This window comes from Vulpes vulpes, chromosome 2, assembly GCF_048418805.1.
Source record: "Vulpes vulpes isolate BD-2025 chromosome 2, VulVul3, whole genome shotgun sequence".
In the NCBI taxonomy this organism is placed as follows: domain Eukaryota; kingdom Metazoa; phylum Chordata; class Mammalia; order Carnivora; family Canidae; genus Vulpes; species Vulpes vulpes.
The window spans coordinates 35,431,059-35,457,153 of record NC_132781.1 but is presented as its reverse complement, the minus strand read 5'-3'; the positions used below and the strand labels follow the sequence as shown (position 1 = coordinate 35,457,153).

The 26,095-nt window shown below is 36.1% G+C and overlaps 1 protein-coding gene across 25 annotated transcripts in view; it reads left to right on the top strand.

Moving 5' to 3' along the window:
* Positions 1 to 26,095, top strand: part of BCAS3 (BCAS3 microtubule associated cell migration factor) — a 590,779-nt gene that overhangs the window by 225,435 nt on the left and 339,249 nt on the right. For all 25 annotated transcript variants that reach the window (XM_025996065.2, XM_072747642.1, XM_025996068.2 and 22 more), the window contains exon 15: positions 10,677 to 10,941. In XM_025996065.2, the coding sequence (XP_025851850.1) occupies positions 10,677 to 10,941 (265 nt within the window). The remainder of the gene's footprint in view (positions 1 to 10,676; positions 10,942 to 26,095) is intronic.

Genomic DNA, 26,095 nt, shown 5'->3' with positions numbered 1-26,095 from the left:
GAAGTGAGTCAGCATGGGCACAGATAAAATGCTAGCTTAGGCTTCTTAGCAGCTGCTAACTTCTTCTGAGCATAGAACAATAGAGACATATCAAAGAACTAACTGACCCTTCAGTGAAACCACAAACTATAAAAAGAGGCTATAGAACTTCCCTGTAAGTGAACTAACTACTTAGTTTTTCCTTTTTTTTTTTAAATAACAGCTTTATTGAGACATAATTCACATGCATAAAGTTCACCCTTTTAAAGTGTACAATTTAGTGGTTTTTGGTATACAGACTTGTATATCAATCACTACTATTTAATGCCAGAACATTTTCATCACCCTAGAAAGAAACCTGGTACCCATGAGCAGCCACTCTCCCTTCCCTTCTCCCTGGTCCATGGCAGTTGTTAACCTCTTTTCTGTTTTTTTCTCTGGATTGGCTTATTCTGTCCATTTCATATAAGTGGAATCATATAATAGGTAGCCTTTTCTGTCTGCTTTCATTTTACATATTGTTTTCAAAGTTCATTTATGTTGTAGCACATATCAGAACTTTATTACTTTCTGTAGCTGAATAATATTCCCTGTATCTATAGACCACATTTTTTGCATTTATTAGTTGATAAACATAGAAGTTGTTTTCACTTTTGAACTCCACTGCTGTGAACATTAGTATGCAGGTTTCTGTTTTGAACATACATTTCCAGTTTTCTTGGGTATCTAAGGATGAAAGTCTGTGTTTAACTTTTAGAGGACTTTCACGTGGCTGCACCATTTTCTTTTTTCCCAGCAGTGTATGAGAGTTCAAGTTTTTCCACATCCTCATCAACACTTATTTTATCTTTTTCTTTTTTTAATGTTCATTCTTTTCAGTATGAAGTAGTATCTCATTGTATTTTTTATTTATATTTCTCTAATGACTAATAATGTTTAGCACAAACATCTTCATGTGCTCTTTCTTTTTTTAAGATTTCATTTATTTATTCATGAGACACAGAGAGAGGCAGAGACATAGAGGGAGAAGCAGGCTCCCTGCAGGGAGCCCGATGGGAACTTGATCCCAGGACCTCAGGATCATGACCTGAGCTGAAAGCAGATTCTCAACCGCTGAGCCACCCAGGTGCCCCTGCTTTTTGGCCATTTCTGTATCTTTTTTTGAAAAATATCCAATTTTTTGCTTATTTTTGATTGAATTATTTCTCTTTATGTTATTGAGTCAAAAGACTTATTTATGTATTTTACATGCTGGACCCTTATCAGATGTATTATTTGGAAATATTTTCTCATATTCTGTAGTTCAAAAAAAATTTTTTTAAAGATTTTATTTTATTTGTTTACTCATGAGAGACACAAAGAGAGAGGCAAAGACATAGGCAGAGAGAGATAAGCAGGCTCCATGCAGGGAGCCCCATGTGGGACTCCAGGATCATGCCCTGGGCAGAAGGCAGGCCTGTTGAGCTACCTAGGCATCCCTGATAATATTCTTTGATGCAGGAAAGTCTTTAATTTTGATAAGTACAATTCATCTACTTTGTCTTCTGTTGCTTGTAGATGGTCTCAAGTAAGAGTCCAGTTAGGAGTCTTAATAGTAACCTGTTCAAGTGATGATAGTGGTTTAGTCTATGTTGTTAGCAGTGAAAACTGAGATGTTTGAAGAGTAGGGATGTATTTTTATGGTAATTATGATAATTACAGCGAACATCTTTGTTTACTGCTTATTAAGTGGTAAGCACTCTTCTAAGTGCTTTACATGTTAATTCATTAAATCTAAAACCCTATGAGACTTGCATTATTGTTCCCATTTTGCAAATGAAGAACCATAAGGCAGAGAGTTGTTAACTAACTTTTCCATGGCTGTGTAGCTAGTAAGTGATAGATACATTTACCCTTATATGCTCCCAGTAAGGAAAGCCTGTGATCATATATAAAGGCTTTATATATATATATAGTGCTATTTCCATGTGTTTTCACTATCTTTTATAATATTGAAGTTTAATGATTTTATATTTCAAGTTGGTTGCTGTTATCCAGTAAAAAATTGTGTACGTGTATGTGCATGCACATGTCTTCATGTATCTATATTTGTGTTTATGTGATATGTATGTTTATATGCACACACACATATACATATACATATCTATACATTCTTGTCTATGCATTAAGATGTGCAAGATACTTTAAAATAGTTGTCTTGAGATTGTGGGGTTTATGTGTGTATGTATATGTGATTTTCTTTCAACTAAGATTACTTTCTCCAATAGTTACATGTTAATGTTGAATTGAGTACTGCTATATTCACCTTGAAAACAAAGCAGAATGCCTGCTTGCTGTGGAATTTAGAAAAGAACTATAGTCTCATTGGTCCCTTGTTTCTAACTAATATCTTGCACAGATTCTTCATATGGGGAAGGCTTTTTGTGTAGATTCCCCTCTCTTTACTGTGAAGTATCTTATAAACCATAGGAATAATATTGACCTGAGGGTCTTACTGTGTTTTTGACCTTGACTTTAGATTTCTGAGGTCCTTTCTGCTTTGAAGTTTATGATGATTTGACAAGTTTACATTTACTACCATGATGGTGGTATAAGACGGGTCAGCAAACTCTGGTCCATTGGCCATATGTGGCCCTATGTTTTTGTACATCTCATGAGCTAAGAATGGTTTTTATAAAGATAAGCCTTGGGATCTATTTGATGATAATAATACTAGCTTTGAGCCCCAAATAAACAAAATATTATCTACTGTAAAAAACAGACTCCATTCTTCTTTAGTAGACATACATTACAAAAAATTCTATTTGGTAAAAAAATTTTGTGAAAATTTGTTTTCTTTCTTGTTATTTTAAGTACCTACATAGTATCCTTGGTTTTGTTTTCTTGCCTACAAGGCCTAAAATTTTGGCCCCTTACTAAAAAAGTTTGCTGACTCTTTTCAGGAAGAAACCTGTACTTGTCCCATGTTCACCTTCATTCTTTGCTCCAGCTTCATACCAGTTTGAAATGCTAAGTTGGACCCATAGAGTGTATCTTTTGCTTGGATTGGGTCAATTCCTGACTATAGGATAGTAAATAGTTCTTAAAAAAATCACAATTATCAAAGTATGCTTGCTTCCTAAATTTGAGGGTAGGTGTTTTGATAGTCTTTTTTTTTTTTTTTTTTTTTTGTTACTGTACTTGTTTAAACTTCTGTTTCTAACAATTGCCTGATCTGTACTTGGTAAATATTATTTGCCATCATATTTGGTACTGTAGCAATAAAACAGAGATACACCTCCCATCTAGCTTTCCTGTTTTTGTGATGAGAAAATCTTTACTAGAAATATCATTACAGGGGGATCCCTGGGTGGCTCAGCGGTTTGACACCCAGGGCGTGATCCTGGAGACCTGGGATCGAGTCCCACGTCGGGCTCCCTGCATGGAGCCTGCTTCTCCCTCTGCCTGTGTCTCTGCCTCTCTCTCTCTGTGTCTCTCATGAATAAATGAATAAAGTCTTTAAAAAAATATATCATTACAAAATTGAGGTACAAAAATCATGCAGATGATGTCATTATTTTATTACTATTTTGCCATCATATATAGTCTTTCTTGTCTTTAATAATGTGGGAACAACCACCCAACTTGTTTGATAACACCAACAGTTATATCATTTTGCATTTTGTGAGAAGATGACTTGTTACCCTCTATGTTATTTAAAGGATTAAACCCTCTCTGTCTCTTGACAGCTAGTATCTTCTCTGTTCATTTAAGTATCCTGATGTGTCCTTAAGGTCATAGAGCAGAAGCGCTTCTTTTAGAACAGTTTTCTAAGTAAGCATTGAAGTGGAATTCTGTCTTCCTGCCTTGGTACTGATTGTTAGCACCACTTTATATCAGAAGTATTTTTAAAATGAAAGAAGGAAACTTCTTTTCACTGACAGACTAGGAAGCAGTCTTTTTTTATATATAATTTTTTTTATTGGAGTTCAATTTGCCAACATATCGCATATCACCCAGTGCTCATCCCGTCAAGTGCCCCCCTCAGTGCCTGTCACCCAGTCACCCCAACCCCCCACCCACCTCCCCTTCCACTACCCCTTGTTTGTTTCCCAGAGTTAGGAGTCTCTCATGTTCTGTCACCCTCTCTGATATTTCCCACTCATTTTCTCTCCTTTCCTCTTTATTCCCTTTGACTATTTTTTATATTCCCCAAATGAATGAGACCATATGATGTTTGTCCTTCTCCAATTGACTTACTTCGCTCAGCATAATACCCTCCAGTTCCATCCACGTCGAAGCAAATGGTGGGTATTTGTCGTTTCTAATGGCTGAGTAATATTCCATTGTATATATAGACCACATCTTTCATCTTTCGATGAACACCAAGGCTCCTTCCACAGTTTGGCTATTGTGGACATTGCTGCTATAAACATTGGGCTGCAGGTGTCCCGGCATTTCACTGCATCTGTATCTTTCGGGTAAATCCCCAGCAGTGCATTTGCTGGGTCGTAGGGCAGGTCTATTTTTAACTCTTTGAGGAACCTCCACACAGTTTTCCAGAGTGGCTGTACCAGTTCACATTCCCACCAACAGTGCAAAAGGGTTCCCCTTTCTCCACATCCTTTCCAACATTTGTTATTTCCTGTCTTGTTAATTTTTACCATTCTCGCTGGTGTGAGGTGGTATCTCATTGTGGTTTTGATTTGTATTTCCCTGATGGCAAGTGATGTGGAGCATTTTCTCATGTGCTTGTTGGCCATGTCTATATCTTCCTTTGTGAAATTTCTGTTCATGTCTTTTGCCATTTCATGATTGGATTGTTTGTTTCTTTGCTGTTAAATTTAATAAGTTCTTTATAGATCTTGGATACTAGCCTTTTATCTGATATGTCATTTGCAAATATCTTCTTCCATTCTGTAGACTGTCTTTTAGTTTTGTTGACTGTTTCTTTTGCTGTGCAGAAGCTTTTTATCTTAAGTCCCAATAATTCATTTTTGCTTTTGTTTCCCTTGCCTTCATAGATGTATCTTGCAAGAAGTTGCTATGACCAAGTTCAAAAAGGGTGTTGCCTGTGTTCTCCTCTAAGATTTTGATGGATTCTTTTCTCACATTTAGATCTTTCATCCATTTTGAGTTTATCTTTGTGTGTAGTGTAAGAGAATGGTCTAGTTTCATTCTTCTGCATGTGGCTGTCCAATTTTCCCAGCACCATTTATTGAAGAGATAGTCCTTTTTCCAGTGGATAGTCTTTCCTGCTTTGTCGAGTATTAGTTGACCATAGAGTTGAGGGCCCATTTCTGGGTTCTCCATTCTGTTCCATTGAGCTGTGTGTCTGTTTTTGTGCCAGTACCACACTGTCTTGATGATCACAGCTTTGTAGTACAACCTGAAATCCAGCATTGTGATGCCCCCAGCTCTGGTATTCCTCTGGCTGTTTGGGGTCTTTTCTGATTCCACACAAATCTTAAGATGATTTGTTCCAACTATCTGAAGAAAAACCTGTATTTTGATAGGGATTGCATTAAATGTGTAAATTGCCCTGGGTAGCATAGACATTTTCACAGTATTAATTCTTCCAATACATGAGCATGGAATATTTTTCCATCTCTTTGTGTCTTCCTCAATTTCTTTCAGAAGTGTTCTGTAGTTTTTAGGGTATAGATCCCTTACCTCTTTGGTCAGGTTTATTCTTAGGTATGTTATGCTTTTGGGTGCAATTGTAAATGGGATTGATTCCTTAATTTCTCTTTCTTCAGTCTCAGTGTATAGAAATGCCACTGATTTCTGGGCATTGATTTTGTATGCTGCCACACTGCCAAATTGCTGTATGAGTTCTAGCAATCTTGGGGTGGAGTCTTTTGGGTTTTCTTTTTTCTTTAAGATTTTATTTATTTATTCATGAGAGATAGAGAAAGAGAGAAAGAGAGAGAAAGAGAGAGGCAGAGACATAGGCAGAGGGAGAAGCAGGCTCCATGCAGGGAGCCCAACATGGGACTCAATCCTGGATCTCCAGGATCACGACATGGGTTGATGGCGGCACTAAACTGCTGAGCCACCTTGGCTGCCCTCTTTTGGGTTTTCTATGTACCGTATCATGTCATCTGCGAAGAGGGAGAGTTTGACTTCTTCGCCAATTTGAATGCCTTTTATTTCTTTTTGTTGCTTGATTGGTGAGGCTAGGAGTTCTAGTACTATATTGAATAACAGGGGTGAGAGTGGACATCCCTGTTGTATTCCTGATCTTAGAGCAAAGGCTCCCAGTGTTTCCCCATTGAGAATAATATTTGCTGTGGGCTTTTCATAGATGGCTTTTAAGATGCTGAGGAATGTTCCCTCTATCCCTACACTCTGAAGAGTTTTGATCAGGAATGGATGCTGTATTTTGTCAAATGCTTTCTCTGCATCTATTGAGAGGATCATATGGTTCTTGTTTTTTCTCTTGTTGATATGATCTATCACGTTGATTGCTTTACAAGTGTTGAGCCAGCTTTGCATCCCGGGGATAAATCCCACTTGGTCATGGTGAATAATCTTCTTCTTAATGTACTGTTGGATCCTATTGGCTAGTATGTTGTTGAGAATTTTTGCATCTGTGTTTATCAGGGATATTGGTCTATAATTCTCCTTTTTGGTGGGGTCTTTGTCTGGTTTTGGAATTAAGGTGATGCTGGCCTCATAGAACAAGTTTGGAAGTATTCCATCCCTTTCTATCTTTCGGAACAGCTTTAGTAGAATAGGTATTGTTTCTTCTTTAAATGTTTGATCGAATTCCCCTGGGAAGCCATCTGGCCCTGGACTTTTGTGTCTTGGGAGGTTTTTGATGACTGCTTCAATTTCCTCTCTGGTTATTGGCCTGTTGAGGTTTTCTGTTTCTTCCTGTTCCAGTTTTGGTAGTTTGTGGTTTTCCAGAAATGCGTCCATTTCTTCTAGACTGCCTAATTTATTGATGTATAGCTGCGCATAATATGTTTTTATAATCGTTTGTATTTTCTTGTAATCTTTCCTTTTTCATTCATGATTTTATTAATTAGTCTTTTCTCTTTTGTTTTTAAGAAGGCTAGCTAATGTTTTATCTATCTTATTAATTCTTTCAAAGAACCAACTCCTGGTTTTGTTGATCTGTTCTACAGTTCTTCTGATCTCTATTTCTTTGAGTTCTGCTTGGATCTTTATTAACTCTCTTCTTCTGCTTGGTGTAGGTTTTATTTGCTGTTCTTTCTCCAGTTCCTTTAGGTGCAAAGTTAGCTTGTGTATTTGAGTTTTTTCCAGTTTTTGAGGGATGCTTGTATTGCAATGTTTTTTCCACTCAGGACTGCTTTTGCTGTATCCCAAAGATTTTGAACAGTTGTGTCTTCATTCTCATTAGTTTCCATGAATCTTTTAAATTCTTCTGTAATTTCCTGGTTGACCCTTTCATCTTTTAGCATGCTGCTCTTTAACTCCATGTGTTTCAATGTCTTCCAAATTTCTTCTTGTGATTGAGTTCAAGTTTCAAAGCATTATGGTCTGAAAATATGCAGGGGACAATCCCAATCTTTTGGTATCGGTTAAGACCTGATTTGTGACCCAGTATGTGGTCTATTCTGGAGAAAGTTCCATGTGCACTTGAGAAGAATGTATTCAGTTGCATTTGGATGTAAAGTTCTGTAAATATTTGTGAAATCCATCTGGTCCAGTGTATCATTTAAAGTTCTTGTTTCTTTGGAGATGGTGTGCTTAGAAGATCTGTCATTTGCAGAAAGCGCCATGTTGAAATCTCCCAGTATTAGTGTATTATTATCTAATTATGTCTTTCATTTAGTTATTAATTGATTGATATACTTGGCAGCTCCCACAGTAGGGACATAAATATTCATGATTGTTAGGTCCTTTTGTTGGATAGATTCTGTAAGTATGATGTAGTATCCCTTTTTATCTCTTCCTACAGTCTTTGGGATAAACTTTAATTTATCTGATATGAGGATTGCTACCCCTGCTTTCTTTTGAGGACCATTTGAATGGTAAATGGTTCTCCAACCTTTCATTTTCAGGCTGGAGGTGTCCTTAGGTCTAAAATGAGTCTCTTGTAGACAGCAAATAGATGGGTCTTGCTTTCTTGCTTTTTTATCCAGTCTGGAACCCAGAGTCTTTTGATGGGATCATTAAGCCCATTCACCTTCAGAGTTACTATTGAAAGATATGAATTTAGTGTCATGATAATACCTATTCAGTCCCTGTTTTTGTGAATTATTTCTTTGGGCATCCTCTTTCTTTTACAGAGTCCCCCTTAACATTTCTTGCAGAGCTGGTTTGGTGGTCACATATTCTTTCAGTTTCTGCCTATCTTGGAAGCTCTTTATCTCTCCTTCTATTCTGAATGAGAGCCTTTCTGGGTAGAGTATCCTTGGCTACAAGTTCTTCTCATTTAGGATCCTGAATATATCCTACCAGCCCTTTCTGGCCTGCCAGGTCTCTGTGGAGAGGTCTGCTGTTAATCTAATATTTGTTCCCATATAAGTTAGGGATCTCTTGTCTCTGTGGCTTTATGGATTTTCTCTTTATCTTTGGAATTTGCAAGTTTTACTATTAAATGTCGAGGTGTTGAACAGTTTTTATTAATTTTAGGTGGGGATCTCTCTATCTCCTGGATCTGAATGCCTGTTTCCCTCTCCACATTAGGGAAGTTCTCAGCTATGATTTATTTAAATATGCTTTCTGGTCCTCTGTCCCTTTCAGTGCAGTCTGGAACCCCAATTAAACGTATATTTTTCCTTCTGAGGCTGTCATTTACTTCCTATAACCTTTCCTCATGGTCTTTTAATCATTTTTCTCTTTTTACCTCAGCCTCCTTCCTTGCCATCAACTTGTCTTCTATGTCACTCTTTCTTCTACCTCATTAACTCTTGTCGTTAGGACCTCCAGTTTGGATTTCATCCCATTTAATTGATTTTTAATTTCGGCCTGATTAGATCTAAATTCTGCAGTCATGAAGTCTCTTGAATCCTTTATGCTTTTTTCCAGAGCCACCAGTAGCTTTATAATTGTGCTGAATTGGCTCTCTGATATCGAATTGTAATCCAAATTCTATAACTCTGTGGCAGAGAGTACTGATTTTGATTCTTTCTTTTATGGTGAGTTCTTTCTAGTCATTTTGCTCAGTGCAGAGTGGCTAAAAACGAGTTGTATTGGAAAAAGGAAGATAAAAAAAAAAGAAAATACAAAAACAGAAAGAAAGAGGGGTATCCTCTGGTTCTATATACTCTAAATCCCTTAACTTCCCCAGAAGCTTTCCAGTGCTGCCCAACTAAGAACTTGCTCTTCCACTGTCCTTCCAGCTGGTCTTCTTGGGGAGGGGCCTGCTGTGCTGACTCTCACCTGTGTGCATGGCTCAGTGAGAGCTGCTTATCCTGTGAGGCCCCTGTTCCCTGATAGCCCCACTCCGTCTCAGGCACAGGGTGACACCAGGAGGAGCAACAACACTGGTGGCAGCCAGCTCTCCAGCTCTGGAGTCAGCTCCCGCAGTAACTACCACAGTCTCCCAGTCTGTACTGGCCTGGATGCTCCAGTGGCAGGAGTGCTGATCTGCACGGTTCGGGGTGCCCAGCAGCAAGAGAATCCTCGCTGTCTTGTGCCCTCCGTACCTCTGCCTTTCCCGGGGGTAGCGCAGGATCCTGGGTTGTCTCCGCTCAGAGCCCTGGGATCTGGGGCCTGTGCTGCTGGAATCGCACTCCTGGGGCTGCGGCTCAGTTACTTCACTTTTTATATTTTACATTCTCATGAGTTTCTTACATGTCTTTTCTCCTGAGGTTGTGAGCCCAAAGATTTTTTTTTTTAAATAAAAATCTTATGCACATGAAAGAACAAGCAGATGTGTATAGTTGTTCCTCAGACCATGAGGCTATGTCTGGCTCCTTCCTCTTAACTTTTCCCAAAGGTTATTTTTTATTTACCTCTTTTTTTTTTGTATATTTTTTATTGGAGTTCGATTTGCCAACATATAACACATACTGCCCATCCCATCAAGTGCCCCCCAGTGCCCATTTCTAATATTTAGCATGAAACTTAATATTTGCTCATGAAGGATTGAATTAATACCTTCACTTATATTGTATAATGTTTGTTTTTATTTTTACTACTTTATGCTTGCTAGAAGGCAAATTAATTTAGAGAAATATACCTGACTCATATATTTTTTGTAGCTCTTTAGGATGAAACTGCCTAGGTCCTGATTTTTGACCTGACACTGTGTGCTGCAAGGGACAAAATTCTCTACTCGAAAACATATCAAATCCCTGATAGGGAGTTTTGATCAATATTTACCATGAGAGGCACCTGGGTGGCTCAGTGGTTGAGCATCTGCCTTTGGCTCTGGGCATGATCCTGGGGTCCTGTGATCAAGTCCTGCATCAGACTCCCCACAGGGGAGCTTTTCCCTCCGCCTATGTCTCTGCCCCTCTCTTTCTCTCTGTGTCTCTCATGAATGAATAAATAAAATCTAAAAAAAAAAATTCACCATGAAACTCATCTGTAGAATCAAATTTTTAATTTATAACTTGATATTAGGTAAATTTGGTAACAAGACAAGTATTCCTATTTATACCTGGTGATATGTGTGTGATACGAGATAAATCCAAATAGTTTTTCTCCCCCCTTAAAAAAAAATTAAATTCAGCTAATTAACATATCAATCCAAGTAGTTGCAATCATTTTTGTGTTTTTTCCCTGTCCATTCCTAGGTACAGGACATCTGCTTCAGCCACGACTGTCGCTGGGTTGTGGTCAGTACACTCCGGGGGACTTCCCATGTTTTCCCCATCAACCCATACGGTGGCCAGCCTTGTGTTCGAACACACATGTCACCACGAGTTGTGAATCGTATGAGCCGCTTCCAGAAAAGTGCGGGGCTGGAAGAAATTGAGCAAGAACTGACGTCTAAGCAAGGAGGGCGCTGTAGCCCTGTTCCTGGTCTATCAAGCAGTCCTTCCGGGTCACCACTGCACGGTAAACCTGATTTTCTCTCTCTTCACTGAACCCTACCATCCTTCTCTTATTAGCCTTACTTTCTGAGATATGGGATAAAATAACTAAAACATTTTTTTCCCCTGATCTTTATATGCAAAGAAAAGGTCTTAGGCTCATTTTGGAACATTCTTAATTTATTAAGTCAATAAATTGAAATCAATATAAGAACAGTGATCTTTGCCATGCTAATTTTTTTTAACGTATAAGGCGTACTTTGTGTCATATGCATGGAATATAAAGTTCAAGAGTATTTTTATAAATTTATAGATTAAATCACATACCTATAGATTTTTTCCAGAAAATTCTTTCTCTTATCAGAGTCAATACTATATCGTTCATTAAGAAATACTCATGGGATAGGGATCATTGTGAGTCATGTATTTTAGAGCAGTATTTGCATTTTATTTTAAAATATGTCTCTAGGGATTGTGTTTGTGAGATTAATTCACTTCTGTGTAGGTTTACTTCATTTCCATTGCTGTTACATAGTTCATTGTACACATTTTTTTTTTTTTTTTTTTTACCACTGCTGTTGATCTGTATTTGGTAGGTTTCTGGTGTTGGGTTAATATATGTAGTGATGCAATGAAAGTTTATTTTATACTTGTTTCTTGGTGCTAATGTGTACTCATCTTTTAATGGAAATGCTGGATGTGTATATGAATCTTGACCTTGGTAGATACCAGAGTGTTGTACCACTTTACTTCCACTAGAATGACAAAAAAAAAAAAATACTTGTTTATATTAGATGCCATTTTTTTTTTTTAAAGAGCATTGCAGGTTCTCCTTGATAGATGACCAATTTAGGTTTTTAAGAATAGGAAATTATATAGAGACATAATGGTTACTACAGAAACCAATTTTTATTTATTCAGTTGATCTGAAATGTCCATAAAAATGTTAGCAATTCAATGGCATTTAGTACATTCACAATGAACCACCACTTTTAACTAGTTCCAAAACATTTTCCTCATCCAAGAAAACCACATATTCTTTTAAAAAAATATTTATTTATTTAATTATTCAAGAGAGAAAGTACATGCACCTGGTGGGAAGGGATAGAGGAAGAGAAAGAAAATCTTAAGCAGTCTCTGAGTTGAGTGAAAAGCCTGAAGTTGGGCTTGACCTCTTGACTCTGAGTTCACGACCTGAGCCGAACCCAAGAGTTGGGCCCTTAATTGACTGTGCCACCCAGGCACCCCAAAACCACATATTCTTTAAGCAATTACTACCTATTCTTCTCTACCTAAGCCCCTAGCAACCACCAATCTACTTTCCATCTCTGTGAATTTACCTGTTCTAGATATTTCATGTAACTGCCATCATACAATAGGTGATCTTTTGTTTCTGGCTTATATGATGTAGTGTGTTTTGGAGGTACAGCCACATTGTAGTATATATCGGTACTTCATTACTTTTTATGCTCAAGTAATATTCCACTGTATGTATATACTGTACTTTTACCTATTCTTCCACAGATGGATATTTGGGTTGTTTCCACCTTTTTGCTGTTTTGAATAGTGCTCTCATGAACATGGATGTGCAAGTATTTGTTTGAATCCCTCTGCAGTTCTTTTGGATACATGCCCATCCTTATTTGTTTTAGCTTTTGCTTAAACATATATTCCTTGGTAATACCTAATCAATTCTAGATAGGTATTTTTTTGTAGGACGTTTTAAGGTAGGCTGTAAACATATGTTGGTAAATGGATCCTGGGGAGATCTGTAACTCAAAAAAATTCAGGACTTCTGTTTTCTCCTTAGATGATGCTTTATGCTTTGGCACCATTATTCTTATAAGAACACTTGTTTTATTTATGTTTACTTAATTTAACTAGTGATCTATGATCTTCAAAAGGTTGAAAATCTTTTAGAATCAGTCCTAGGTTAAGTCATTTTAAAAAGCACTTGGAATTTAAAAGGAAAAAAAGCTTAGTAAGCTATGGGATATTTGTTTTCAGCCGTTTGCAAGAAATCTTACTTCAGGAATAATTAACTTAAACTTTTAGGTGTAAATATTTTGTCATATAATTAGTTCATTGTACAGGTTCTTTGAGGACCTTTCTCTTTGTGTTGAGTATTTTCTTTCAGTTAAATTCCATTAAACACTTTATGGAAAAAGATTCAGAATGCATGTGGTGCAGCTAGGTTCACCAGAGAACAGATATAATATAATAGTAAAAAATTAGGAAGGATTCATAGTCCTTACATTTACATATATTCAGAAAGTCTTCTTTTGAGCTTCTTTTCCCTTCCTGTTCTTCCTTCCCTATTAAGCTTACCATATACAAGGTTTTGTGCTAGGCTTTGATTATAACATACAAAAAAATTGAGGTAATCTCAGCTCTCATGTATCTTCTAGTCCAAGGGAAAAGGCAGAAATTAAATAACCAAGAACAAATAACTTGCAGTGTATTTTTGTAGAAGGGTGCAAGGTGCCAATCAATTAAGGATTTGTCATTTGTGAAAGAAGAAATAATTGAAGAACAATGCTTAATTTCTGAGTAAAAATAAAGGATTTTCTCTTGGCTTTATTGCTTTAACAGCTTTCTTCCCTTTTTTTGTGTGAAGTCAACAGAAGGTGTCTCAGAGAAGAGATTATACTGTTTGACAGTACTGCTGTACTTAACATTCTCTTTGAAAGCAAGGAATTTCAGGAGGCATTTTCCTCCTGATAATGTTTTAAAATTTTATTATTTGGAATTTCATCCCATTCCTCTGTATATAGTATTTCTCATTTTTGAAGTGAAGACATTCGAGTGATGGTCATTTTTCTCCATGTTCTTTTTGTGTCCTACATGTCAAAACAAAATGGGCATTGTTGTTGGTTAGTTCTAAAAATAATGTATTTACAGTTTGTGTGGATAAACAGTCTGATGCTGGTCAAAACAATGTAAACCTTTGAACAGGGAGGGATTCATCTTGAAAATGAATCATGCTTTGGCGGTATTACCGTTGTTTGTGCTCTTTTTAGCAAAGTAAAGGAAACTGTTAAATAGAAGTTGATATAGGGATATTTCCTTTTTACTCTCTGGAGTTAATCCAGTTTAGGTTAGGATTATTTTATCTTTTTGCCTTTTATGTATGTATGTATTTATTTATTTATTATTTTTTTTACTTAACAGAGGATGTTTATTTATTTGAAATATATTCTCTCTAAATATCTCCTTCATTTCCTATCTTGCTGCCTGGATTTTAGTTTCCCTGAGGGTTCTTAACTTAAAATCCATGAACATGCATGCATAGGGAGAAATTATGTCTTTGTGTTTACTATCCTCTAATGAAAATTAAGCATTTCCTTTTATTTTGAATATAGACAACACATGACAGTAATATTAGTAGTACTTGTGACATTGTCACCAATAAAAACACAGATACATCTGTATTGCATTATATTTAAAAAAATATATATCTTGAAATGTTTTAAGTTACTGAACATATTTTGAAATATTATGTTCCTCATTGCTTTGGAATTATGTAATAAGATTACTGATTTAAATATTTATTATACACAACAGAACTTAATTTTTACACTATATTGATAACTATGTTTCTATTTTTTTTGTAGTTCTACTTTATTCCTTGAATTTATAAGTTTTATTCTGAAAAAGAGTCCACAGGCTTTCCCAGACTGTCCAAGTAGTCCTTGACACAAAAATGATTAAGCATACCTGATCGTCATTTCTTACCTCATCTGTTTCAATGTCCTCCAGCCTTTCACGACTATCACAGTCGTGATATCCATAAATATTTATCCTCCACTTTCCTGCATAAAATCTTTCAGTGTCTCATCATTCTTTTAGAACATTAGAGAAGGTCCCATCTTATTTCTAACTCCTTGCCCCATTGCACCTAGTTTTTTGTACCCTTCCCTGAATATGTCACATGTTCATTTCTTGGCACCTTTCTTATTATATTCTTTTCTTTATTTGAAATAATTATTACCTCCTTGAGTGCCTACTAAAACCCTGTTTCATTTTGATCTAGCTAAAAATAATGCTTCATTTCTTAAGCCTCTCTTAAAAAATCTCAATGTTGTGTCATCTGTATCAGCCTTGATATTGGCACTTTGAATATACTTGTAACATATTATAATATGTTTACTTGTTCATTAACAAGTAACATATTGACTTCCATTAGATTGACTTCTATGTAAATCGGGTCTTTTTCTTGTTTGTATTTTGTATCTTGATGTTTCATGAAGTATTGGTAAAATGTGGATTCTAAGGCTTCGAGCCAGAGTTTTCAAACATCTTTAAAGTCCTAATAAAAACAATTGAGATTTAAATCATTACTGCTCAGAATGAAGAATTTTCATTCATGGTAACATTGCTTTTCATTTTAACATCTGTGAGATACATTCATTTATTCAACAACAATTAATGTTTACTATGTCTAGGCATTGTTCCTGAGCCCTAGGAATATAGTAGTGAACAAAAGAGGAGAACATCCCTGTTCCCATGAAGCTGACTTTCTAGTGGAGTGAAATGAACCATGAACAGGATGGATGGATGGATAGATGGATAGGTAGGTAGTTTTATGTGCTATGGAGAAAAATAAAGAATGGAAGGGGGAATAGAGAAAGCCTGGAGAGAATTTCACAATTTGAAATTAGAAAGCTTCCTACCAGGGCTTACTGAGATGATGATATTTGAACAGAGATCTGATGGAAGTATGGGAGAAAGTCATGCAGATATTTGGGGAACAAGTTTGAGGTGGAAGGAACAGCCATTGTAAAATCCCTGTACCGGGAATGTGCCTAGAGTGTTCAAGGAAAGGCAAAGAAGACAGTGTGGCTGAAGCACAGTATGCACGGAGCATATTAGCAGATGAGGTCATGGAGGAAATGTGGTTAGATCCTTTCAGCCTCTGACTCTTAGAATGAGATGGAAAAGCTGTGGAGAGCTTTGAGAATAAAAGTGATGTGGTAAGACAGTGTTCTAGCAGGATTGAAACAGAGATCTGTATTGAAAATTCAGTCTAAGGTTGACAAAGGTAGAAGCCTAGTGAGACTAGTTAGGAGAGTATTGCAAAAATCCAGGTGAGAGAAGACAAGGCTTAGACTAAATTGTTTATAATGGAGATTGTGAGTAGTGATTTTATTCTTGATATGTTTTGATGGTAGGGTCAACAGAGTTTCTGGTATATGTTATATCAAGTATGAGAGGAGAGGAGTCAGAGTGATTAGTAAGGTTTCTGGCCTGAGCAGCTGGAAGGATGGGGTTATCTTCAAGTGAAATGTTAAAGCAGGTTTGGGGATAGGGCCAGGATCAGAAGTTTTGGATGTTTACTTTAAGATGTGTCTTTGACCTCCTAGTGATATTAAGTGGATAGCTCACCCTACAAGCTTGGAGTTTGGTGGAAAGGGCTAGTCTGAGGATGAATGTTTGGAAGGGTTAAGTAAAGCCAAAGGCTGGATGAGATCATAAGTGAGTTGAGTGAATATGAAAAAAAGAAGATGAAGATGTCTCAGGACTGAGCCCTGGGTCTTACGCCATTAAGTAGCTAGTGACGTTGAAGGAAAACCATACATGAGAAATCCTGGAAGCCAAATGAAAAAAAAAATTTTTTTTTTTTCTGTGAGACGGGAGGGAACAGTATGTCAAATTCTGCTGGTAGGTCAATTAAGATAAAGACTGAGAAAAAGAATACCATCAAATTTAGTAACATAGAGGCTACGTGACTGCAATAAGAGCAGTTTGGTAGAGTTGGTAGGGGCCTGACAGGAGTGGATTTTGGCAAGATGGGAAGAGAGAAATGGGGAAACCAGTATTGCTAAGTCTGTCAAGAAGCACTGATATAAAAGGGAACAAGAAAATGGGGAAAGAGAAGACTGCTTTAGTTTCTTTATGGAATCAGGACATGAGGCTGGTGGTAGGTTTTGGGAATTTCAAAGAAAGGGGCAAAGATCAGAAAATTGTCCTCTAGGAGAACAGCATTTCTTCTACCAATTAGTAAATTTTTGATGAATTAAGAAACCATTTCTTCCACTATTTTTTATGCCCCACGCAAATTTAATGACTTGCCTTTGCTTTCCAGCTCCAACATCGTGTTCCTCCCTCTGAACTGCTTTCTGCTTATTTCTTCAGGTAAATGATGAATGCATCTGTCAAGCTCAGCTCAGCTGATGATGCACTTTCTCCCTCTTCATATAAAGTGTGTAATTTTATGTGTTTACTCCTCCTGTATGCTCTTTATCTGTACTTGTTGCTCACTCCTTTTAACTGCCCCCCCCCCCCTTTTCTTCATGATATCCATCACTAAGTTGGGAAGGCAGTTAGAGGACCTGGAGTCAGATTGCCTGTGGTAGACTCTATCCCCCATGATTCCCTAAGTCTGTAATCTTCAACAAATTCCTTAATATACCCATGCCTTAATTTTCTATCTATAAAATGAGTGTAATAATATTACCTACCTTTACAGAGTTACGGTCAGGATCACCACACTTTAAGTAGTGTTTGGTACATATCAAATCCTCAGTGAATGATTAGCTACTATGATTATTGTCATGGATACTGTTTATTATTAAGGGGGTATAAGGACTGATTTATTTTTTTGTATTTTTGTGTAGGCCTCTTACCCAGAAAACAGAATAAATGAGTAATTCAGTGACTAAGGAGTAAATGAAATATAATTGTGACTTTATTATGTATAGGCTTTTATAGCATTGTTGGACTTAGTATTGATAAGTTGCCTTTGACTTCTGATACTGTTTCTGAGGTGAAGGGAGATACCAACACAAACCTGAAGGTACAAGTAGCAACATTCCTTCTGTTTCATCTGTTTTTGCTCATTTTAATACCCTACATCAGGAAACACAATTTGATTGATTTATTCACCTACTCTTGAGTCTTTGCATTTCTTTACTTTACAAATTAGTTTTCCAACATAGGTTCAGGAATATGACATTCATTACATGATAGGGCTTTAAAAAATTTTTTTTTTTTATCCTGTTTCCATCAAGTTAACAGAGGGGTTTTGGATTCGCTTCTGCAGTTCTCCAGAGTTCCTGGAAGTGTCTCCTTTCCCATCAACTCATTGTTCCTCAGGGGAGGAGTCCTCTTTGAGTCACAGCTTTTGGCATCTGAATTCCAGATTCTGCTTCTTCCAAATGGAGCTGGTTGAGGAGACTGAGACCTCTAGAGGGGCCTCCGAATTCTTGGACTTGAAGTCTCCAGGTTTTAGTGAAGTACTTTTAAATAACTGGTAGCATCACTTTTCTTGTTAGCATCTGTATGATGCATTCTTTTTACCACTCAGAAATTGTTTATTTAATGGTTTTGTAATTACTTGCTTTTGTTGATCAGTAGTTTTCTTGATACACACCACATCACAATTGTAAATACAAAACAACCACATATTTAAGCCTTATATAGTTTCACCTACTTAAGACAATCAATAATAATGGTATGTTTCTTGCCTTCCCTTTCCACATCGCTGTTTACTTGTGGATTGAAGTTTCCATTTGTATGTTTTAATTTTTGCCAAGAAAAATCAATCATGTGCACTGTAGTTCTGCTTTAAATTTTATGCCTCATATCACATGGAGTATATATGTAGTATATACATGTTAACTGGATAAAATCTTCTTTTAGGCTATCTTAGTTTACTACCTGGGTTTCTATTGGTTATGTGTAGTTTATTGTTTTAGTTTAGAATGAAGTTTTGTTTCTAATTTGTTCTTGTTAGATCTAATAGTTTTCCTAGTGAATTTGTTTTCTTATAAGTTCTTTTATTGTCCTTTTTATGATGTTGCAAAATTACAATATTATGCTAATCTTTACCTTTACTATACAACAAAACCATACATATTTTAAATATTCTCATGTCACTTCCTATCATTTCTCAGACCAGATGAATTCTTTAGGGAAAGTGGGTGGAAGAGAGAGACCTCATAATACCTTACTGAAAACAAGATGCTTTCATTTAGAAGCACTAACTGAAAAACCATCTATTAAAGATAGCAAAGTTTTTTAATTGACTATTTTATAGAGCGTTTTAGGTTCATAACAAAATTGAGAGGGAGGTTCAGATAGCATAGTTTTTGAGGAAAATAAAATAACCTGTGGAGTACCTTTAAAAACTCTTATATTGCCTTTAAAATAAACTTTAAAATATAGTGCTATAAAAACTGAACTCTGCTAGAATATTTTATCTTTTTGTCTATTTCATTTGGAATATGCCACATTTTTTCCCTCTGAAAGTTTTCTCTTAAATTTCACATAAAGTAGTCAGTCATTGAAACTAATCTGGAATTCGTTCTTTTGGTTTTTATTGCTCATGAAATATATTCTCTATTTTTTACCTTGGCAAATCAAGACACTAGGTTTTTATGGTTTTGCTTTTCAATGGATAATGAGACATACCTCTAGAGGGCGATCTTTTCTAAACTTTCCTGTGCTTGTAATCCAGGCAACCCCAGCATGGATGTTGGTGTCTTAAAACATTTTATAATAACCCAGCTTCCTTTTTATTATGTTTTCTATGACATATGCCTCAAAGTCTTCTTAGAGAATCTGACTTTTGAAATCTATTACTATTAATTAAAATCCATTTTTAGTACTCCATCCAGATACCTAGCTTCTTTGAATGAATTAAAGTGGTTGAATGGAGGCTAATTTTTTAATCATTTGAATAAGTGTTGTCTGTAATGTTCTAAAAATTCCTTTCTTCGATTTTCTATGTATTTCTCTTCAAGGATCTGTTATATCCATACCTGATGGGACCAGATTGATTAAACTCTACAATTGAGGCATAATTAGAGCTTATAGTTAATCTTTGCTTCTCTTTTCTGCTAACGTTGATTGGAATTTTGTTGTTTTTCTTTACCTATTTAATGTATCTTTTCATCAAAGTAATGCATTTATGATAAAAGTCAAATAAGACCACAATTTTATAATGAAAAATGGCATTCTCTTTCCCCACCCCCTCCACTCCGCAGAAGCTTCTCTTTCAGTTCTTCGCAGTTTTTTCCTTGCTGTTTTCTTTTTTTGTCCCTTAATAGAAATCATGTTAGTTGGATAATGGATCTCCTACGTTGAACCTGTAACTTCATTTTCTATTTTTGTTTGTCTTTTTGTTTTACTTTATGAGAGTATCCCCAACTTTGTCTTCTAACCTTGTTGTATTTTTATTTCTGCAACATGTTTTAAGATATCCTTTTCTCCCAACAATCTTTTTCTTATCACATTATTGTCTTTTAATTCTTAATCTCTTTGAGATATAGAGACAATTTTGGAGGCATATTTTGCTTCTTGCATTATTTCTATTTCATATGAGTTCCTTTTTCAGTTTTTTTGTTGCGATTGTTATCTTTCATATTAGGACAGTGGTCCTCAACTCTGATTGTACATTATAACTTACTCTAGGTAGATTGAAAAAGTACTAATGCTTCAGCCTAGTCTTAGACTGATTAGACCAAAATATTGACATGACCGTCTAGGAATCATTGGTGATCATTCTTATTTTTATTATTGAAATATTATTATTTACTAATTTATTTCATTATTTTTATTCAGCTAATTGTCACAGCCATACTAAAGAATCAGTTCTACTAAGAACTGATTAGAAGTTCTTTTGAGCATGAGTAGATCATACTAGCTTCTAGTTCCCACTGATCTCTCCCTTAGGTGGGACTGGCAGTTGTTTTAGGGAACCCACAGTCAATACTGTCTGCAGATCTTTTCACTTAGACTGGTCAGTTTTCCCAAAAAGGAATCCTCTGTTTGGGGTGGGCTTGGGGTGGTGGAGACTTTATGACAATCAACTTAGAAGTCAGTTTTCAGGAAGTTGAAGGAGTTCTATTGCTTTTTCTAGTGATTAGAATAACAACAAGAGGACTTGAAATACCTATTTGCATGTTACCATTGCCTTACTTTTCCAGGGAGGAGGAAGACAGTTAAGAAAATTCTGGGTCAGAGTCCCTTGAAACATTTTTTTCAAAATTTGGTTTTAGAAAAAAATGGAGAGGGAGAAGAGAGTAGAAATAAGGTTTCTTAGGATACATAATGACCAGTGTCTGAATGACTGACCCACATAAACAAATTTAGAAATTATCAAATTTGGGAATAGCAGCCATGAGTACACTTGAACCTAAAATCTGAGCAGGAAGTAAAAATCTGACTGCTGGCTCATAGTTTATAAGCTACAAAAGGGTAGGGATAGCGGGGTCAGGGCTGTGCCAGGGTTACACATACTGAGAAATAGAAACCATTATGATTCTTAGCATACTAGGTTCTTAGCATAAAATAATGCTTAGAATTTGGAGGAGGATGAGAAAAGGAAAGGGATTTAAGGTTCATTGAAAGAGTTATTAACATTGGATGATGTGTTTTTGCAGGTGAGAATATTGAAGCTAGAAATGAGGCACAGGAGTGAAACTATTTCAGAATGGATAGACTGGAATTAATGTGGGCATTGTTGTTGTTGGCAGCTTCAGAAGAGACAGGCTATTCCATTTTCATCCTTAGTAGGGAATGCGTAAAAAATGTTCACTAGTATTTCACTCTTGTCTAATTTTGGAATGGATTGAAATGTATCCACATTTGATAAAATCATGGATAACAGAAAATATAAAATGACAGTACTGAAAAATGAATATGGCTTTTGGCAATGATCCAGCTGATTAAGAAAAAGTGTTTCTGCTAAGGCAGAAGAATTGCAGGGAAGGATATGGTGCCCAGATAGGGTTATAGTACCACTCCTCCTGGTGGTTCTCACTCCCAAGGACTTTCTATCAAGGGAATTTTTATGTACACCGGTAAATTCGTGATTTTGCTTTTGGAAAAATAAGTTTTGTTTTGTTTTGTTTTGTTTTAAATAAGTTTTGAAGACAAAGACTTGAACAGTTTATTAACACATGTGTACTTATTTTTTTTCAGTGAACAATTCTCTTTCACAAATTGTTGATAATTTAGACAGCTAAACTGGGTATGGGTTTCCTGTTTTCTTCTTGAGCAGAACATGTAAGCATATTTTATAGAAAGATATTTAAATGTTTTTAAGCTGGAAATAAATATATGTGAATATAAAAGGTTTTATCTTCCCTGCTGTCAAAAATGCTGACTGGGCCCTTTTGCACTCTACTCCCAACTTTGTATGGTTGTTAAAATCTGTTGCTTTTTCCCATCTGAAGGAAATGCATCTTTGACACTTCTCATGACCTGAGTCATGGTGCTGAAATAGAGCCAGAAAATATCCTTAACAGTCATGGGTAAAAAGAAGGAAAGCTTCTGTGTGGTGGGGGTGAGGGAGCGGGAAGGAGGTTGTAGGGAGAGGGGAGCTTTACTTTTGATATTCCAGTTTATATCTTTTTGACTATTAGGAAAATTGCTTACATTTTACTACTCTGGTGTCAACAGAAAATACTTTGATTTTGTATCTAATTTTTCCTGAAGTATATACGTTTATTTGAAAAAGACAAGTTTTACAAATGTTGAATCCTCCATGTCTGAAACAAATGCACCTTAAATCTTGCAGCTTATTTACTATTTTGTCTTGTTACAGTGTTTGTTTTTATTTCAGAGCCAACTCTCAGTTCTTTCACATCCTATATGTTCAACAGTTTAAGTAATAAAGTTATATTTGTTGAATGATGCAGATAAGTTTATGTATTTTTTTTTCCTTTGGACAGTGAAGTTCATCCTATTTGCTCTGCTGCAGTGATACGAAATCCATTCATTATGAGATAAGCATGAAGGATTTGGGTATGGTATATTTTCAAAAGAATTTTGAGTAGGATTTATTTACACTTTGGGGAGTTCATCGAACCCCAAATTTGGTCTAAGTGATGTTAGACTATGGGGTTTTTAATTCTGGAGATTTTTCACCAGGGTTAAAAGCCTTCACTCCTGAGCATTTAGTCTCCAAACACTATTTGAGCTCGATTCAGAAGAGTGGGAAATTTTGAGACTGCTTAAATATATTAGATTTAGAAATAATTTTAAGCTTAAAGTGAAAGACCCAGGATACTATTCTTTTATTCTTCTTATTTATGAGTTTACTTTGTCATCTCTAGTGCTAAATATAGTCTATTTACTGTTTTGTTTGGTTTTTCGTGTTGTAAGAGTAGCAAACTACATTCTTAATGCCTAAAATGAATTAAGACTTGCTAAAACTTCTTAAATATTAAAAGTACCAGCTCTTATAAATTTTCTCCATCTGAAATCTTGGAGTGCTCTAAGAACAATAAACAAATGAATTTCCCACTTGTGGGGGAGATTTTTTCATTTGTTTTATAAATTTGGGCTGGCTATGTAGTTGAGACTAAGTCATACCACAGATAAAGCAGAGAGGAAATGCAGGCAAAGAATTTCCTATAATATATTACATGACCTGTCCCATACACCTTATTTTATCTCTGAAACTTTTCAGACGTATTTCTTAATTTCCCCCTGTTTGTATTCTTGCATCTTATAAGCAATGATCTCATCTCCCTTTCCAGGCTTATTTTTACATTCCACAATTCCTGGTTCTAAGCATGCTTTAATATCTTTTTGGAGAAATGTAGATTGTCCTTGCTATATGTGCAGTTTAGCAACAATTAGCTCCTTTTGATTTTCAATTTTTATGTTTCAACTTTTTAAATTTATTGGGTTTATTTTAGATTTAAGGAAAGAAAAATAATCAAATTTATATATGACAGTTGTGAGCACACTAAAATAATTAACTGGTGAGAATGTATTCAGATTACAAAAGGAGAACAACCTCGCATATTTTAATTTAATTATTTATAAACATATATTTGTGTAAATATGCAATACATAAATTTCTAAATAGTTACTCAGTGATTAGTAGCATTTCAGTTCTCCAGAACATAAAGTTTTAATCCTCCTGACGTGTAATAAGCACTAGTGCAAATCTCCATGCAAGCTACCTTGTATATGGTGGGAAGAAGTGATGATGATGTCATTAAAAACCTTAATCTCCATCTTGCAAAAAAAAAGATTACACTCTTTTTTTCAAGTCAGTTTGTGGAAGATTTATCTTATCTTTCCACCCTTCCCCAAAGTACCTGTCTGTGTCGCTGAACTGTTTAGTTGAAGAGCGACAAGTGTTTTTGCATGAAATGCATAATGGTTTGCTGTGTTTTTAGTCCATCATCTGTTGGTCCCCCCTAAAAAAATTACAGGGAGAAACAAGTCAGTACCCAGTGAGAATTGTCCTTGAGCTCTTTTCTGTCTTGAACTTTGTCACTGTAAACTGGGTGGCGTTAACAGTCTTTTAAAAAATATGTGTATATTATTCATTTTCTTTTAATTGTGTATTCTACTCTCCTTGGCTCCTGTGAACAAGCATTGCTTCCGCCCAGTTTGGTATGTGGGTCAGAAGGCACTGTTTCTCACCAGGGCGCTTTGCTTCCTTTTCCTACTTGAGTAGATTACAGATTATACTGGAATACGCCTGAGAAAAGGTCAAAAAGGAGGGTGAAAGTTCTAGAACTGCAGCTGGGAAGCTTGTCATTCTCATCTAGGAAAGGGGGGAAAAAAAGAACAAGAAAAAGAACAAAATAGAGAAATAGAGACTCCCACCCCAGCCAAAACAACCCACATTCAGGAAATTCCCATTTGCACAGGATACTTTTTATATACTCTGAAAGGATTTTATTTGGTTTTGATTAAATAATTATCGAGTGTTTGGCTGAGAAAGCTTTAATGTTAAATTAGATGGCAAGCGAGAGTAAGCAGTGATTTTAACTTTTCAAAGCCCAGATTTCCAGTGATTGTTTCAAAACAAGCTACCATTGTACTCTTTTTGACAGAGTCAAGAAGTTGGGAGCTTTTCAACTACAGAGTTAACTTAGTTAAACTCACGGGTATATTTTGGATTTTTATCCCTGTCAATTCCACAGCAGGATATTAAAAGCAGACCAAAAGTTTTGGTCGTCTGTGGAAAGCAAAAAAGCACACATGTGCGCGCGCGCACACACACACACACACACATAGACACACACAATCGCCCCCTACGAACTCATTACCTGGTTTTCATTTGGGAAAGATATGTAAGGGATAGAACATCTACATGAGGTCTGAGAACAGCGAAATCGTTGGAACGAGAACTATAATGATGGGATGTTTGGGAATGACGGTCTTCCTATAGAATTGCCTTCTTGATGAGGGTGGGGGGCAGGTTGTTACATGGACACTGGCTTTCAGTGGGCCACATTCATCCAATTATAAAATGGAATAGTTTAAAATATTAGCAGATCGAGGACACTGATAGAGAGACTTGTATCCTAGAACAAGAATGGATTTTGTAGATAAATGTGTAGAGAGGTAATGAGAAGAGAATCTGACACTATTGTAGGAGTCTAACATATAGGGAAGTTTCTGTGGTAAATTTTCAGAAAAATGGAGTACCTAACGTGAATAAGGTCTGTATCCCTGATAAGGATCAACAAGTGAGAAGAAAATGCAGACCTCTTGATAACACGGCTCTCCCATGGGGGACCGTCAACACTGCCTTGGCTCCTTTTTTTTTTTTTTCTACAACTCCGTCTTTGCTACTTTATATTTATCCCTGCATCCCTAATGACAACAAAAGACAGTGCTCCTTTATCTTCCAGATGCTCCACTTGGTCCACTTTATTACATTATAGTTCTTAGTCTCTTATACCTCTTATTTCTAGAATATTCCTTCTACCACCTCTGGCAACAGACTGTAGTTTGTGCTTCTAGAAACCTATAGTAAAAAGTTTTCTCTTTCTCACTGATGTAATACTGTTTTAAGATACTTTCTGATCTACAGCTCTGATCCTTTGATTGCTTAGTGTCATTTTAACTGCTTTTATTTGCCTTGTTTCACAGTATATGACAGGATAGGGAAATTTTTTTAAAGTGGGGGGAGGCGGTATATAATCACATTTTATGTCGTATTTTTTCTTGATTACATTTAAGAAGAAATGCATACGGATATACTGATATCAATAACTTTAATATTTAGCATAATCTGAAATGGTCAACAGTTTCAGGATCTTGCTTCAGAAACTTCATGAAGCTGGCAGTTTGCCAGCTTCATGTTCTCACATCACTGCGTTCAGAAGCTAAGAATACCAACCTGGCAGCTTCTGCAGAGAGGGTAAAGATAAAACAGAAAGGAGTCTAGCTTTGCAGCCACATTACCTGGGAGTTGTTGC